Here is a 17,807-nt window from a genome sequence, read left to right on the forward strand (position 1 = left end):
CAATTGGAATCTTTATCCTTTCATTGATTGGCCATGATGGGCTAGACAAACGGGAAGAAGTGCCCTGGGGAGATTGGTGAAACAACTGAAGGGCGAGGAGAAGACCAGGCAATGCCCAGGCTCACTATATTGCACCTCACAAACCTCTTCACTTCCTGATGCTGGATACTATTCCATGTACCTTCTTCGACAAGAATAAGCAATTCTTCTGTGGCTGCCTTTTCACCATCAACCAGTTTGGATAGTTTTTCAGCTGCAAAAAAATATGAACAACAACATTTGGTCAGGAGAAAAGGTTAGGCACGTTGTATTTCTGCTTGAATAGTTCCCGAGCCAGTTAAAGGACCCAGCAAACTGCGACAAAGAACAACTCCTAAGAAAAGACGCAACAGGAAGATAACTGTCTCTTTCCCAATTGGCCTCACAATCCATCCCACCTCTCTACACAAAACAATGAAGCAATGAAGAGCAGGTGCCGTACCTAGGGATTCTCGGATGACGTTGTACTGAGCATCTTCATTTCTACACTTGTAGCTCAAAATCACATTGGCCACTTTCATATCAACTCGGAGCTTGAGGCTGTCAAGGCCAAGCAATTCTAAGAAACAGACACAGGTAGCTCCTATTGAAGGTAAATGGAAGAAGGAGAGCCCTAAAACATAGGCTTCACGGCCCACCTGCTGAATCCTGAGGGGGTAAAAAAGGAATGAGTATCATTATCAATAATCAAAATGATTAACTATAAAAAAATCAAGTGAACTTAAGAGCAGGCCATAGTGGAGGAACCGTAGCTTACGAAGGGTTAACTGAAAGCCTCAAACCAACACATTGCCCCTGGTCCATCCCGACCTACAGGAGAAGTCCACACCCTCCTCTAGGAGAGAGCACCACCACCTCTGTGGAAGCACAGCCTCCCCTTTCTCCCAAGGAGTAGCGAGTGAGCTTAAACCACCAGCACTGCAGTTAACAGCCCAACGCTTAACTCGCTGTGCCAGTATGGCTCCTTTGAAATGGTCCAACACACACGCACACACACACACGTGTCACAGTGAAATGGGCGCTATTCCAGGAACAAATGGGTGGTTAACATGAGTCAATGTTGCCACACTGACAGGAGGAGGCAGAACCGTCGGATCGTTTCAAGTGGTGCAGAAAGGGACTTGACAAAACCCACACCCTCCCAGGGCCACTCGGAAAAGCACACACACTCACTACCCCAATGTGAGCACTCTGAACTAACTGTGGGGTGTTTCCAGGATTTCCTCAAGTATTTTCTCCAAATAGATGTAAAACATGCCTTTTTAGAATATAAATTATGGTTTAAATACTCACAATTGCTTGGGAGTTTTGCTCTTGATTAATTCCTGGACCAGAAATGTACCAAATGCAAATGATGGTCGTCCATTATGTAAGTAATAAGCAAAATTCAGACGCTCCATTATAGCATATTTATTAACGAGGTCAGGCCTAGAGAAATGTGGGAGATCACCTGATGTATCTGGTGGGGGAATAAAGTAGCATTAGCACGCAGCATCTCCTCACCATTAATTTCAGATGTCCACCTAAGCAACTTGGCTCCTCGGTGGCAAAGAGACGGCAGTTGTTATAACCATTCTGCACCACCCAGGATATCCTCACTCTGAGTCTAGCAAACCCAGACCTGGACCCGGACCCAGACCACTGCTGGTGAGTTGATTCCAACTCACAGAAACCCTGGGGGACAGAGCAGAAACGCACCCAGGACTGTCATCTTTACAGGAGCCAAATGCTGCCTCTGTCTCTCGGGAGTAGTTCAAAGCACTCACCACTGTGCCATACGGGCTCCTTGAACCCACCCCAATGTCATCATTCTGGCTTTGCTTCATTATATAAAAGTAGTCTGCAGTCTATTTTTTTTAAATGTACAGTTGAGGAGCTACATAAGACTCATAAAATTGTGCTTTTGTTTCTCCATTAAATTTACTAAAAAGTTTAGGTGATAAAATTTGCCGATCTGTTAGGCCCACAAGAGCAATAATCAATAGCCCTGCAGCTACAAACTAATAAATGTCTCATGAGCTACAAAAGCAGCGTTTCGCTCATTTATGCAGCACATTATGAAATGAAATTCTCTCAACATCTTTGAGTCCTCTATTGACCAAGGCCAACTCGCTGTACCAACAAATACTAATTATTATTGAGTGGAGATGATTTGCTCCATATTAATATCCTCCAATTGTCCTCTTTTGCTCTCGCCAACGATACTTCATGATACTATATTCACAAAGTGACTTATTACCTACATGATGGTACTGCTTTTCCAAGACCAGCAGGTAGCTCAGTTTAAAGTTCTCATAAGCCCAAGAGAATATCAGATCATACATATTTTACTTTGTGGAGAAATTGAAAGCCAGAGATATTTGTATGAGAAATCGCCAGTCTGGTCAAACCCTGATTTCTAACTGTCTCTTAACCACTTACTAACTAACTGTCACTTAACCACTTACTATGAGAGAAAAAAGTGTGATAAAATAGTATATGTGAACTGTTTATTTGTTCATTAAACACCTGTTCAGAGCTCTACTAGGGCTTGAACCAGTGATTTTGAAGTTTTCCCTCCAGTAAGATGCAGGCTGGAGCTGCGTGAGGAGCAGGGAAACCTTCGTGTGGCCTCTGCAGAGGCCACCTACCATGGAGGTCTCTTACCCCTTTTCCATACTAAAATCAGATGCATTAAGAGGTAAGCCTTCTAATAAAATATCACTCAAGTTTATAAATACTATGTTTTCATGAAAATAGTATCATCTACTCCATATTTAATCCCTTAACTACATCTTAAACTGCTAAAAACCAGACAGGAGACAGGCCTGCAGCTTTTGTGTCCCTACTGCCCACACTGGAGGGCTGAATCCTCAAGAGGGGATCACAATGCAGGCTAGGCGGTGGAGGTGGGGGTCAGGGGAGATGGGCTTCTTTCTACCCTCAGTAACTTCACGGAGGGAGACTAGAAAGCACGCGCACATCTGAAAATGCAGCAAGCACGCACTCACCAATGGTCACCAAACAGCGTTTACCGGCCTGGGGCTGCACTGAGCTCTAGGCGCCTATTAAGTTCAATGTGTCAAAACTCGAACCTATAAACCTGACACATTGGCAAATTCGCTTTTATGTATGACAAGTGCTTGCAGGGTACATACTTTGTGCAAAGTAGGAGCTTGAAGCTGGAATGAGTAGCACCACTGGTAAAATATTAAAGGCTAACTCTGAAAGGAAGAGAACCATTCCAAACAGAGATTGAGAAGGACAAAAAACCCAAAATGCCTTTGGTCTGCAGAGGACAGCAAGGCACCTGCTTCTAGCACTTCCATTGTACTGGGAACTGAGAGCTTTCAAATGCCTCCTCCCCTCCATTCTCCTGGTCTGGTGTGGGTGTCCTTGTGACTGACCTTTGTCTAGGACAGTGGTTCTCAACCTTCCTAATGCCGCGACCCTTTAATACAGTTCCTCATGTGGTGGTGACCCCCCCACCACCCATAAAATTATTTTCATTGCTACTTCATCACTATCATTTTGCTACTGTTATGAATCACAATGTAAATATCCAATATGCAAGATGTATTTTCATTGTTACTAATAAACATAAACATAATTAAAGCATAGTGATAATCATAAAACAATATGTAATTATATATTGTGATATATTTAAGTTTTTTCTGATAGTCGTTCAACCCCCAAAGGGTGTCACGACCCACAGGGTGAGAACCGCGGGTCTAGGGAATCAATCATCTAAGGGCCCATCGCTGTCACGTGGCACAGCCAGGGTTGGTCTACTGCCATCGCCGTCTACCTATACTCATATTCTTTCTACTACAAACAAGAACACTGAGCGCTGAGAAAATAGAAGCAGGCAGGTCTGCATGCCACTTCTCAGTGGAGACAGCACCAATGACCTACTGCAAGGATTAAGCCACAATAGATTTCAATTTCATCTTCTCCAAATGTTTTAAAGGTGTCTTTATTTTTAAGGTGGAAAGCAGTGAAAACCTGGCTTGGCATGATCTAATGAGCACTTACTGTCCCACACTGCCAAGATGCATCCAAAACAAGAAGGACCTCTACTGACTTACCTCCTATCGCCAGCGTGTTGGCAGGCTGCCAGCCAAACAATCTGCTGGGCTCAAAGGGCGATAAGGACTAAAAAAGGAAAAGTAAAACTTATTGTAATGAAAAGCTACCTGATTCTAAAACAAACATTTTACAAAAGGATTGATCTTTCTGGACATCAGCACTCTGGACACACCTAAAACAAAAACAAAAGGAATGTACGGACCACTTTCCTGTGTTCACTTGGCTTTGTTCCTTTTAAAGGCTCGCCTTCAATCTGTACCTTCAATCACTGCTCTTGGTAACACCAATGTTAATTATAAAATGGGCTTTAAAAATGGTTGGGAATCAGAAAGCAAGGGGACAGAGACCCTCTCTTTCTGGCACCCTTTTAAAGGATTCTTTGCCCTGAAGACGGCTAAAAACCACCACAAACGCAGGCTCAAGTCCCTGGGAGTGGTCAGAGAGTAGGTGCTCGCGCTGGGGCAGCCTCTGGAAGCAGCAGGGAGGTGTGCTAGTCTGCTCTCTGATCTACTTCTTACCCTTCCTGTTTGGTGGGGAGTGCCATCTCCACACTCCCTTATCCATGGGCTATGAGAGTTTTACTCACAAGAGACCACGGGAAGTTAAGGTGGGAGGAGAGGAAAAACCAAGATCATTTTTCACCACTCTCTTTTCTGGGGCACCTTCTCTAAGCTTCTAGCCCTACCATGTAAGGTCCCAGCTCCCATTAGGCCACTGTTGAAAACTCAGGTCTCAGAAGATGGTTCCGGCATCTGGGTTCTGATTGATACCACCTTCTAGCACTGTGGGTCCTGCCTTAGGGGTGCTGATCATTCTCTTCTTGCTAAACTTTGGGTTTTCTCACCAACACATGCTGGGCTTCTCCATTCCTCCATTGCTCTCTGGAAGCAATTAAACTGCCTCCATTTGAAAGATCTGGAGTGGTTTCTGTTATCCAGGATAAACCCTGACGGGTCCATAGGGCACCTAAGTCCCGTACCTGAATAAGGTGGTATAGTGTAATATCGTGTGGCAGGACACTAGGAGGTGTGCCCTGTGGGAAGAGAGCAGATTTCAGCTTGGGGTAAGGAGTCAATGCCATCTTCAGGAGCTGGGGGTCCACTTTCTTCAAAGAGTTCTCATTGTCTTCATTCTGAACCACCTATGTAAAAAGACGGCAGAGTTTAGAGTAATGCTTTTCTCTTCTCAGCATTGAAGTTGCTTTTTTATGGGCACCTCCTACAAGATGAACTTGGGTATGGTAGTGAAAACACCACTGGACAGGAAGTCAGAAACCAAGCACTCTAGTTCTGGTTCTAAAGCAGATTAGCTGTGTGACCAACTTGTCCTAGAAAATTCATTCAGGCCTCAGTCTCCTCAAATATAAAATTATAAAAATTGAGCTGGGTGATTGGTCTTTAAACTGTATATAAAGAAACTACTTGAAGAGGTTCTACTATAATGTTTAAACACTCTTAGAGTGTATGATTCCAAGGTCTTTTCAAGTTATTCTGTGACTCTAATTTGTGACAAGTGATTAAAAACAGAGAATGACTTATTCAACTTATGTTTTAAAGCATACTACAAAAATCTAAAAGATTAAGCTAAAATTAATCTAATGATTAATTTGGTTCTGGTGGAATCATGGAAGTAAGTGCAGCTGGCTGCCTCTCAGCCTGGAATATTTAAACCTGGGAATTCTCAGTTATTTCTTACTGTGCCTGTAAAAATCCCATGGGGCCACTTCTGCTTTTGAGGGTGGTACTACATGCTTGATGGAGTGATGTCATTGGCCTGGGACAGGTCTGTTTCAGAGGGCACAGCTACCTCTGTTTTTGGAGGCAAAGTCACAAGCCTGACCTGCTGACCTTGAGTTCTTCTGCACCTGCAGCTTGCTTGGTTTCTGCTAACCTGGCTTCATCAACCACCGAAGCCACTCAAGAGAGGCCACCAGTTTAACATCAGCACATGGACCTGAAACAACTGGATTTACACACTTCTACAACTGTGTATTTTCCTGATAGAAAGCTCTATATTTTGATATAGAATGAGCACCAGGTGTAAATTTTTGTGTGTAAAATACTCTATTAATTTAAAAATTAATTTTCTACTAAAAAATAATAAAATCAATGATTTCTGAAGAAGTTTAACAGCGTTCTTAAGTTTCCTCTGACAAGGCAGACTACTTAAAATAAATTCCCTCTCTGCCCCTCAACAGAGTTTCTATGGGCAGTCAAAAATACTAATTCCCTTTTTATATAAGAGGGCAAATAGTAGAGAATACTTTCCAAACCCTAGATCTGAAGTACCTTTACTCTCAGAAGCAAACAGATGCTGATTCCATCTGGAATTAAGGGGGAATAATGAGTCTCTATAACATTTTAGTCCACTCATTAGAAAGTTTTTAAATTCAACTACTTTTAGTTATTTAATCTAATGAAATACTTGAATGCTGCTGTATTTTAGTATCATCTGAGCCCCAGAAAGTCCACAGGTAAATCTGCTAAATTTAAAGCTAGTCCTTCTGCACCCTAAGAGTAAGGTGACCAGACGTTCCAATTTTTTAAAAATGTTCCCACATCCTAGGGCATTTTTTAAAAGTCCCGATTTTTGGAAAGAATGCACAAGCTAGGATATGCGGTTTTCAGTTGCCATGTGGCTATTTCGCCAGGATATGAGTTTTATCAATGGTGTCCCGCTGGCGTCCCGCTTGACCAATGTGAAAATCTGGTCACTTTATGAGGGGAAAGAGGCAGTCGTACCTGGCTGACCCCACCGGGAGCATACATCGTGGTAGCAAGAGCCAAGAGGGTATGTCCATCCAACAGCATGCTGCTCACGCTGGCTGGATTGCTAGGAATCAGTATCTGAGCATTTGCAAGACTCGCCTGGAAGATCAATTTGGGATCTGGAAAATGAAAGAGTATGTTTGTCTTCTAAGAGTGAAAAATATTAAGAATTGCATAATTCTGAAAAAGACAAATTTTTATTGATTATTTTATTGAAGGCTCTTACAAATATTATAATAATCCATAAATCAATTACATCAAGTGAATTTCTATTGTGCTTTGATTTTTTTAAATTAAAATTTAAAAAATCATTTTATTGGGGGCTCATATAACTCTGACAATCCATACATATATCAATTGTACATTGTACATTTGTTGCCATCATCATTCTCAAAACATCTGCTCTCCACTTCAGCTCTTGGCATCAGCTCATGTTCCCCACTCCTTCCCTGCTTCCCCCTCCCCATGAACTCTTAATAATTTATAATTATTGTTTTGTCATATCCTACACTGTCTGACATCTCCCTTCACCCACTTTTCTGTCGTCCGTCCCCCAGGGAGATTATACATAGATCCCTGTAATCGGTTCCCCCTTTCCACCCCACCCTCCCAGTATCGTCACTCTCAGCACTGGTCCTGAAGGGATCATCTGCCCTGGATTCCGTTTCCAGTTCCTATCTGCACCAGTGTACATCCTCTGGTCTAGCCAGATTTGAGCCCAGCTATCAAAAGATATAGCATCTAGGGTCTTAAAGGCTTGAAGGTAAACAAGCGGCCATCTAGCTCAGAAGCAATAAAGCCCACATGGAAGAAGCACACCAGCCTGTGTGATCACGAGGTGCCGAAGGGATCAGGTATAAGGCATCAAAGAGCAAAAATTCATATCACTGACTGAGGGGGAGTGCAGTGGGGACCCAAAACCCATCTGTAGGCAACTGGACAATCCCTTACAGAAGGGTAGCAGGGAAGAGATGAGCCAGTCAGGGTGCAGAGTAGCAACAATGAAACATACAACTTTCCTCTACTTCCTAAATGCTTCCCCACTCCCACCCCTACCATCATGATCCCAATTCTACCTAAATTTTAATTTTTTATCATTTTCAAAACATTTTCTTTCTACCTAAGCCCCTTAATATCAGCTCCTCTTTATTCCCTCTCTCTCTCCCTACCACCCTCATGAACCCTTAATGAATTATATATTATCTTTTCCTATCTTATATGGTCTGATGTATCCCTTCACCCATAGTTCTGTTATTCACCCCCCTCGAGGTGGGTTATAATTCCATCATTGCTATCAGTTCCCACACCCACAAGAAATCATTACTATCATTACTGTTTCTGAGGAGTTTATCTGTCCTGGATTCCATGTGTCCAAAGCTCTAATCTGTACCAGTGTACATACGCCAGTCTAGCAGGATCTGTGGGGTTGAACTGGGGCCGTGATAGTGAGGGGAGGAAGCATTAAAGAACTACAGGAAAGCTGTGTGCTTCATTGATGCTACACTGCACCCTGGATGAGTCGTCTCTTCTGTGCATCCCTTCTGTAACGGAGTTTCCGATTATCAGCAGATGGGTGTTGGGTCTCCACTCTCACCCCTGTGCTTCACAATAATATGATTGTTTCTGATCTTCTGATACTTGATTCTGTTGACAACTCATGATCACACAGGCTGGTGTGCTTCTTCCATGTGGACTCTGTTGTTTCCCTGCTACATGGCCGCTTGTTTAACTGCAAACCTTTAAGACCCCAGACACTATATGTTTTGATAGCCGGGCACCATCAGCCTTCTTCACTACATTTGCTTATGCACCCATGTTGTCTTCAGCGATCATGTCGGGAAGGTGAGTATCACAAAGTGCCAGGTTATTAAAACAAAGTGTTCTTGTGTTGAGGGAAGACTTAAGTAGAGGCCCAAAGCCCAGAAAAAGACAAATTTTAACTCTATCCAAAGAAAGTAGGACTTTCTAAGTTTAAAAATAAGAGGGAAAGATCATGAAGGGAAATACAAATGGACAGAGTTTTATTAAAACCAAGAAAATAGAAAGCTATCAAATGAAAATAACAACAAACACAACCTACAAATTAATAACCTCAACAAAGAGCTCATAAAAATCAGCATCTCATACACTGACTTCTGCTGGTAAATGAACAAAGGAAAGAAATAATCAATTTACAAGGGAGGTACTAAAAGTGTCTGGCACATAAAAAGGATCTGCTTCCACACATGTTACAGCCTAGAAAAACATGTGAGGAGGTAGTTCTGCTCTGTCTTACAGGGTTGTCATGGGTTAGAATCAACTTAACAACACACCAGAATAAATGCAAATTAAAACTGTAATTAGATGTCATACATCACCTGTGCCAAATAACACCCTCCCCGCCCCACACACACAGTAGATTCCCCACCCCCACCCCATCTGGCACTTATTCCAGACTCAAGAGCAGACACCTGGAAGAAAGACAGCTATTTCTTCAGGAGGTTTCAATCTACCAAAGAGCTGACAGTCTACTGTGAGAAACTGGTGGAAAGGAAAAATCCCAAGAGCATAGCGCATGAGGCTGTGGTGTAGGGGAGACACAACCACTCAATCTCTCCATTTTCTTGGTTGGGAGGGACAATGCTTCTTAAATAATGTGAGCCTAGATTATAATAAAATATTTCACTAAAGCCAAGTCATTTATTTCAATGCCATTATACAGATCAGTTGGTGATACAGTACATCCATACCTGTTAAGTTGCTGGGAACTTGCCGACACTGAACTAAAAATTCAAACCAGGGGTGAGCTTCATGCAGTTCTTTTTTTTCCAAAAAGGGACAATTTGAAGGACTAAGTCTGTATATGAAACAAAACCTCAGATGATTACCATGCAGAATAAGACAGTTATAACCGTCTTTGCTCAGCTGATAACTAGAATGGGGCCTTAGAATTAAAATGTACATGGATGACAAAATTTTCCGTGCTTGTGTTTTAGATATCCCTTGTGATCTGGAAATAGAGAATTTTTAGAGCCAGAGATAATATTACTTAAAATGCACTTGCGGCCAAGATGCTTCTTCTTCTAAGACCATGATGCAATCTTACCAACTCTGTGAAAGGCGAATTAACATACTTCATATCTTACCAGTTTTTACAAAATACTCTGTCACATTTTCAAACTAAGAGGTTGAAAAACAGAAGAAAACAAACTTTACAACTGAGGTGTTAAGGATCAAACATGGCTTAACCACATGGCCTTTATATCTGTTCTATTATCAAGCAGCTTTGGGGTGAGCATTCTATGTCTAACTAAGCCTCAGGCACATGAACCAGAAATAGTTTCCCTTCCAACTCCTAGTCTTTGTCAAAGGAAATAAAAGTTTGTTAGTGGGTAGCTACGGGCTTTGGAATGAAACAGAAGTAAGTCTGGCTGGCACTTAGGAGCCAGGTGCCTGAGGCAGGTTTTGATTGATGACTCTGCCAATTCACACTAACCTTGCTTGTAATTCCAAAATCAATACTCATGGTGCTATCACAGCTCCAGGCATATGTACAGAGCGGTGAAAAATTTCAATCACTGACATGCGTGTTCCCAGCTGAGGTCGAACAAGGTGAAGTTTTGCCCTCTGGTTTCTGCTTCCCTATGTAATAGTGTTCTTTTTGCAGTCTGTGCCAGACTTTTGCATTTTTGAGCTTTTTGTTAGCAATTTCGCTGTTTGAAATGGCCGCTCGATGCACAGTGAGGGGCCTGACTGAGCAACGATGTCAGATTCACTTTTCCTTCCTTCAGACACTGTTGGCTGTGAGTTCAAGTGAAGAATCAACTACGGAGATTACGTAAAGTGTTTTTAAATAGAAACACACATCAATCATAGGCTTATGCTGGCCAGATGATAAAAATGCACACCGAGGATTGTAGGAGACCAGACCCTGTGTTTCTTCTAGGAGCACAGGCTCAGCTCTTGCTACTTCAGTGTTCATGGCAATGTCCTAGAACTTAAGCACGGCAAATAACGAGAGACTCGGCTGCACTTGGTCTCGACTGAAACTCCAGTGTGCTCGACTGTGAAAGGGAGAAGGGAGTAGCTGCCCTGCAAGTTTTTGTCAACAGTAAAGAAGCTAGAGCTTATAAAGCCCTTAGCCCAGTGTCAGGGACATTGTAAGCCCTCACATATTAGAGCCTCCCATTAGTATCACTGTTGTTCTTTTTGCTGACCTACTAGCAGCCAACATTGGCCTCAGACAGATGTAAGTCAGAATGGCCTGAGCAGCAGTGAGTGATTTTATATCTATATATATCTATCAGTGTTTACCAAAGTGAGGCAGCACTGGAATGGCTCAGAGGGGCTGCAGAAATCGACAGCTACACTTGACCCTGGATGATGAGCGATATCACAGATGTTTTTAATTGCCAGGGGGCACAGTAATTTTTTCCTGAAAAGGGGCAGTCAGCCAAGTAAGTCTGGGAACTTCTAATAGATACATGTTGTCCTACATCTGAAACAAGTTGCAGGGTGGCTGTGAAATCATGCGGGTTTAGCATTCTCCTTACAAGCAAAGTATCAAACAACTCCAAGAAAACTTGCAGAATTTTCCTATCTTTAAAACTTTCAAAGCACACCTTTCATGCTCTTTTGTTCTCGAGTTATTTAAAGGTTACAGAAGTAATATATTACAGAAGTTATGTAACTGAAAAGCATGTGTTAAACAGCTTTGAACTGAAAGACTCCGTGTAGGGATGGGGGAGACAACTTCAAAGGGTCAGCATTCCTCATCTGCATGCTACTCTCCTAGTACTGAAAGAGGACAGGTGAGAACTTGCTTTGAGCACTTACCTGTAGAAGTCGAGGTAGACATACAGAAGATGCTGCAGGCTGTGTTCCAGACAGTAGAGAATGAAGTGAGAATGGAAATCCCACCCTTCTTTGGTCCTGTAGTTTTGAACAGGCAGAGTATCCTGTAGCACGCCCCCAATGCGGCTCAGTCTTAAAAGGAAGCGGTCAAAGTCTTCTAGCTCAGATACGAGGAAAAGTCCGCTCCTGTTGGGCAGGTTTGAGGAACGGCAGTGAAAAAGTTGTCCGGCACAGAGCAGACTAAATCACCGCCACTGTGTACATTTCAGCCACTCAAAATCAAGTCTTTACAAATTAAGGTTGCTAGTTCTCACTCGATCAATCTCCTCTGAGACACACACACACACATTCTGCTAGTTCCCAAGGACTGTTTCTGAGCCTTGGGAGCGTTTAAGTGCAGTGATGGGGTCTTGAGGGTCTTCAGCGTAAGCTGTCTGTATTTGGTTCTGACTGACACTGTACAACTCAGTATGGAGATGCGCTGACCACCGGGAAATCCACTAAAATATCTTAACAAAACCATGAAGAAGCTAAAGTATATTAATTTATCTAGGCCTACTAAAAACTAACAACATTACATTTAAATAATATTTTACAAATTAGTTTCATTTTACTGCTTAAATAAATCATATCATCCACTAAAAATGTAAAGAAAGTATGTAAGATGTAGAGTTTCAAGAGCCAGCATTTGATTGCCAGCCAGATTAAAAACAGAGCCAGAGGCCCCTGCGTGCCCCATGAGGTGCCACCAGGCTGGTAATTAAAGGGTAGGAGGATGTGGCTTATGCTCTGCACATCCTCCCTCTGTCCGGCAGGGCCCCTGAGTCAGACTCGACCCGACGGTATCTCGTTTGGTGGTTTTGAGTGTCGCCCTCCCACCGCATGTGCTTCACTTCCCTCAGGTGTAACTGGTCTTTTGTGATAACCAGTCTTACCTTCCTTCAGCTTAATCACCCATGTAAACAACCCCAAACAATCTATGTTTGGTTTTGCCTATTTTGAACTTTATATATAAATTTTTTGCCTTGTCTCTTCTCAATGCTGTACTAATTCATTCACTTTGCCACACTTGTGGCAACTGGGTGTTTCTTCTCATTGTTACTTAGTATTTCATCAGGTGACAAACTACATTTATCCACTCTCCTTTCGGTTGTGCCTATATTTTCAGTAGAACTAATTTGTATTTTAATGATTATTAATGAGGAAAAACATCATTTCATATGTTTTATTGGCCCTTTGTGTCTTTTCTTATGAACTACCTATTTGTGCTAGATGTCATTCCTCTCTGTAAAAGCTCTACTCTGCACCGCCCTGTCCTGCCCTTGGTGGCCCACCTGTATGGGGTGCACCAGGAAGCTCCTGGCTGGCATCCATGAGGTGTTTATCACTGGCGCACTCTACTACGGGTGGGGAGCGTCTGGCCCCTGTGAAGGCCTGTGAAATCATCAACACCAGCTAACATCTCAAGCCTCACCAAAGAGGTGCAGTTCCAGTCATGACACTGAGGGGAGTAATTTAAGTTTGACCGATATGACCTGTGAATGATGCTATAAATATCCAAATGGCTTTAGGCAGAGAAAAGGTTTGGTCCTACTGGCTTAGCCTATGTTAGCTGACACCCTCCACAAAGGGTCCTAACTCTCACCTGTATGTTTCCTCCTCCTGCCATAGGTCTCCTCTTGAAATGGTTGACGGTTGGCCAATTCTTTCTGGCACAGCGACTTTGGGCATTCCTTATACTCCTTTCACACTCTCTGAATCATTCCGTATTTTGACATTAGAAGCCTTCTAATGAACGCACTGGAAACATGGGTTTTTATTTCTTTCCATTTGAGATATGCTGAGCATGTTCCCATGATTTAGGAGGTCCAATTTAATTTTCTACCTCCTTAAGTATGTTACTAGCTAGAGACCTCATTTACTGGAAAGACCTTTCTCCCTCACTTTTGCAGTGTCACCGTCATACATAAAGTGGCACACATGTATAGGTCTCTTACTATGTTCATTTCTCTGCTCTCCTGCTCTGTTGGTCTATCTCTCTACCAAGAGCCCACGGCATTACTTAATCTAACTTGAGAATACATTTTGATATCTGGTAAGCAAGTTCTTCCTCAGACCCTGATCCTTTGCATATCAATCTTTAGAATCAGCCCGTCAAAACCCACAAAGAAATCGATGGGACTTTCTACTGAGATTGCACTGAGACAAAGATCCACAGTAACTCTGTACAGAATGCATGCTTGTCCCTTTCTAATTCCCAAAGAGACAGCTTGTGATGGTTCATGAAGTAGAATGTTGGCTGGAAGGCTTTTGTTTAATAATCCTTTGCAAATTAAAAGGAACCCTGGTGGCATAGTTGGGCTACTAACAGAGAGGTCAGCAGTTCAAACCCACCAGCCATTCCATGGAAGAAAGATGAGGCTGTCTGCTCCTGTCAAGATGTACAGCCACAGAAACCCAGGGGGGCAGTTCTACTCTGTCCTATGAGTTCAACGGTCTATGAGTTGAACCGACCCAATGGCAGTGAGTTTGGTTTTGGTTTGACTTCAAGTTGAAGGTGTTTCTTCCATCTAGTCTTACTTCGTTAAAATGATAAAAAGTGGGTTTGAATTTTATCCAATACTTTTTACTACATCTATCAGGATAGTAATGATTCCCTTCCTTTAGTTTGTTAATTTAAGTAGATTTTAATATTTATGCTAATCCATTAAACAAGCCAAGATATTTTGCCATCATATTATAAATTGTTATCTTTAGTGCACTGGAAAGAGAAGTGGCGAGAAAGAATAAAGGGCTCAGGTCTGGACCGAACGGGTGCGGTGAAGCTTTAACTTCTCTCCCATGCAGCTACTCTTCTCCAGTAAGCAAAAGGAGGAAACAAAGGCAGGGGAAAGCAATTTAACAGCTCAGCAAGTACCATATGTGCTTTCCTAACAGCTCCCACGAAGCAGACTCCGACACGGGGTGGCCCGATGGCATCGGAGGAATTGTGCTCCTCAGTGGCTCTCCTTTCCTAGGCTGATTTTTGGAAGCCTGTCCCCACACCTTTCAACAAACTGATGGGTACAGTCTAACCTCCAACTTGTTGGGTGGAAGCTGAGTGCTTCAATATTCTGTTATTATTAATAGCTTAGGAAGACAGATGAGGTTGATTCACATTTTGACCTAAACAAATAATAACTTCCCACGGTTTAACCTAACAGGAATAAATTAAGAGCTTAAAATACTCTTTATTTCAAGGGTAGTGCAAACAGTTAACACATTTAGTTGCTAACTGAAAGGCTAGAGGTTGCTCATGTCCACTTACAGGCATTCAGAAAGAAGGGCCTAATGATCGACTGTTGAACAGTCGAGCCCCGATGACCCTGTGGAGCGCAGTTCTCTGGCACACAGTCACCAGGAATCAGAATCAACTCCGTGACAACTGGTTGCTGGTTTGGATTTCAAAACCACAAGCACAGGGGTACAACGAAGATACTGCAAAGAGGGAGAGATGACTACAGGATATTAAGGTGTCCGCATCGTAGCTCTTGTAATCTTACTCACAGATCAGCATGTCTACACCAAAGCACATCAAATGTTTGGGAAGAACCCACAAAGAAAATAAGAGAGTCCAGTCTCAACTAGATGATGTTTAATGCATATGATTTCAATACCTCCGCCTATGATAGAGCCCTTCCATTTAAAATGACACGAAATAATGCTCACTGGATTGATGTCATTTCAAAGGAAAGACTGCATCGCAGTTTCTTATTGTTTTATCTTTTTAAATTCTAAGGAGCACTTACAATACCTGGCCAGCTCGTCTAAAATGTCGTTCCTCATGTAGTTGTTGCAGCAGGTGTTCTGTTCAATAACATCGACAGTCAGAGGAGGCCATTTGTTCTGCTGAAGCGAAGCCCCGCTGTCCTGGCTCTGCAATTCTCCGATCCATAAGCTAATGTTTAACCAATCGTGATGAGCTGTGAGGCGTCTCCAGAGGGCTTCCGGAGAGTAAGATTTGTAGTCTACATGAAGAACAAACACATTTTAAACTAGCAGTGAATTGTGATTACTGACGTGCAGCTCAATAAGGAGTTAACTACTGAGTAAATACAAGAATCCAGACAACTATTTACATATGGATTACTCAAGGCCTCTGCTTCTTTGAGCATTTTCCTCCTTTGCCTTATGTTATAGAAATGAAGCCAATGGAAGAGCAACATGTTGCGTCTTGTTACTGTAGCAGTCAGAAGGAAATCTGGGAAGAAGCTGTGTGTTTCACTGATCTTTGCAATCCTCTGAATCCCTTTTCCCCACCTTAGTAGAAAGTTTTAAAACTTTGGACCCCATACAAAAAGGAGTCTAACGTTCTGTAAATGCCAGATGTACCACTGCTAGTCAATCCCCTGAGCCCTCTTGTGATAGACACCGCCCCCCCCTCGCCCCCCCTGAAATACACACACAGCAAGAAACGCAAAGACCATCTGGAAAAACAAAGAATGCTACTCTGAGACTGGGTAACATTTAGCCTTGAAATTTCCATTCACGGCTTGGCCAACTGGACCCATGCCTTTTCTCCTTCACTATCACACCACAACCCTTCACCGATCGTACTGCACAGAAAGTGGTCTTAGGCAATGACTTGTATTTTAAAGCAAGGAAATGCATTTTCCCTCAAAAAAGGAGCTCTGAGCTGGAGGCCCACCAAACACATTCAAATATCGATACTTAAAGTAATCTATATTCAGCATGTTCAAATTCCAGGTTGACTTGCCTTCTGTACTTATCCTGGGAAGAAGGATGGATTCTTGTGTTTGTTGATCCCACCACTGAGCCCAATTTAACATCATTCGAGGGTCCTGTTTGTTACATTCATCTTTATTGCATTTCAGGACCGAGTCCAAAACAGATCTGTGCTTGGATATATCTCGTTCCTTTATCCAGTACCTAAAACAATGATATAAATTTCTTTCTTATGCGTTTAAGAACTTCTACTCCTTTGTAGGGCATATTCCTAATTTTGTATTTAATATCTTAAAATTATATTTGATTATGAAAATATTAAAATAGAAAATTCCAAGTCCCTTCTGTATGATAACATATTTAGATACAAGATTTATCTTCACAGAAAATGTAAACTGAGTTCCATATAATAAAATCCATGTTCTCCAAACTGCTACAGAGACGAGCCCGCAACACAGGGAAATCCAGGACAGAGAAACCCCACAGGGCCACCAAGGAGAATAGAGTTACCAGGAGGATAAGGGGAAGGTGGGGGAGAAAAGGGAATCGATCAACAGAAAAGTGGGCGAAGGGCAACAGAGGATGATTTAAGATATAAAAATAATAGTCTATAACTTATCAAGAGTTCATGAGGAAGGGTTGGCGGGGGAAGGAACGGGAAAAAAAGAGCTGCTATCAAGGGCACAAGTAGAAAGAAAATGCTTTGAAAATGCTGATGGCAGCACATGTACAAATGTGCTTGACACACTGGATGAATGTGTGGATTGTGATGGGAGATGTAAGAGCCCCCAATGGAATTTTTTAAAAATCCACGTTCCCCAACAATTACAAACGAGGCTTTAACTGGAATGCATTTCCTACAATACCACACAAGGGTTCATGGGCTGACTACCTGGGAAAGGGCTGGATTTGTTTACTTTCTTGGGACTGTCCCGAGTACAGCTTCTCAACTTGATGCACAAAATCTATTGTTCTTTTTTCATTTTCAGAAAAACAATGTTTCTCTTTTAAAATTTCAACCTTGAATTAAAAAAAAAAATCATGAAAGCGGTGACCTCAAAAGCACCTAGCACATATGCGAATCAAATCTTCAGACATGGTCCAATATAAGGAATGTATTTAAATTTATGAGCTAACATGTACAGCACACACAAATTTTAGTTGGTCACAAGTCCAAAGTAATAATTTAAAACCACTTCTACTTATTTAGTGCCGGTTACATAATATGAAAATTATTTCGCTTGAAGTGTCATCAAAATTCTCTATTACAGATAAGCAACCCAGTCTCACTGATACCTACCAAAAAGTCCCGTGTACTTTTATCAGCTGTATAGAAACATATCTTGAGCAACTGGTCTTTTACATCAAAACCCT

General features: G+C 42.2%; 1 protein-coding gene across 2 annotated transcripts in view; it reads right to left on the reverse strand.

Moving 5' to 3' along the window:
• The window catches only part of SPG11 (SPG11 vesicle trafficking associated, spatacsin), a 75,320-nt gene that overhangs the window by 30,684 nt on the left and 26,829 nt on the right, over window positions 1-17,807 (reverse strand). For both annotated transcript variants that reach the window (XM_075530505.1, XM_075530506.1), the window contains exons 12-23: window positions 17,734-17,805; window positions 17,326-17,453; window positions 16,465-16,637; window positions 15,502-15,715; window positions 11,691-11,894; window positions 9,605-9,711; window positions 6,849-6,994; window positions 5,087-5,248; window positions 4,107-4,173; window positions 1,333-1,498; window positions 482-687; window positions 145-253 (exon numbers count right to left, since the gene is read on the reverse strand). In XM_075530505.1, the coding sequence (XP_075386620.1) occupies window positions 145-253; window positions 482-687; window positions 1,333-1,498; window positions 4,107-4,173; window positions 5,087-5,248; window positions 6,849-6,994; window positions 9,605-9,711; window positions 11,691-11,894; window positions 15,502-15,715; window positions 16,465-16,637; window positions 17,326-17,453; window positions 17,734-17,805 (1,754 nt within the window). The remainder of the gene's footprint in view (window positions 1-144; window positions 254-481; window positions 688-1,332; window positions 1,499-4,106; window positions 4,174-5,086; window positions 5,249-6,848; window positions 6,995-9,604; window positions 9,712-11,690; window positions 11,895-15,501; window positions 15,716-16,464; window positions 16,638-17,325; window positions 17,454-17,733; window positions 17,806-17,807) is intronic.

Source organism: Tenrec ecaudatus, chromosome 14 (genome assembly GCF_050624435.1).
Source record: "Tenrec ecaudatus isolate mTenEca1 chromosome 14, mTenEca1.hap1, whole genome shotgun sequence".
In the NCBI taxonomy this organism is placed as follows: domain Eukaryota; kingdom Metazoa; phylum Chordata; class Mammalia; order Afrosoricida; family Tenrecidae; genus Tenrec; species Tenrec ecaudatus.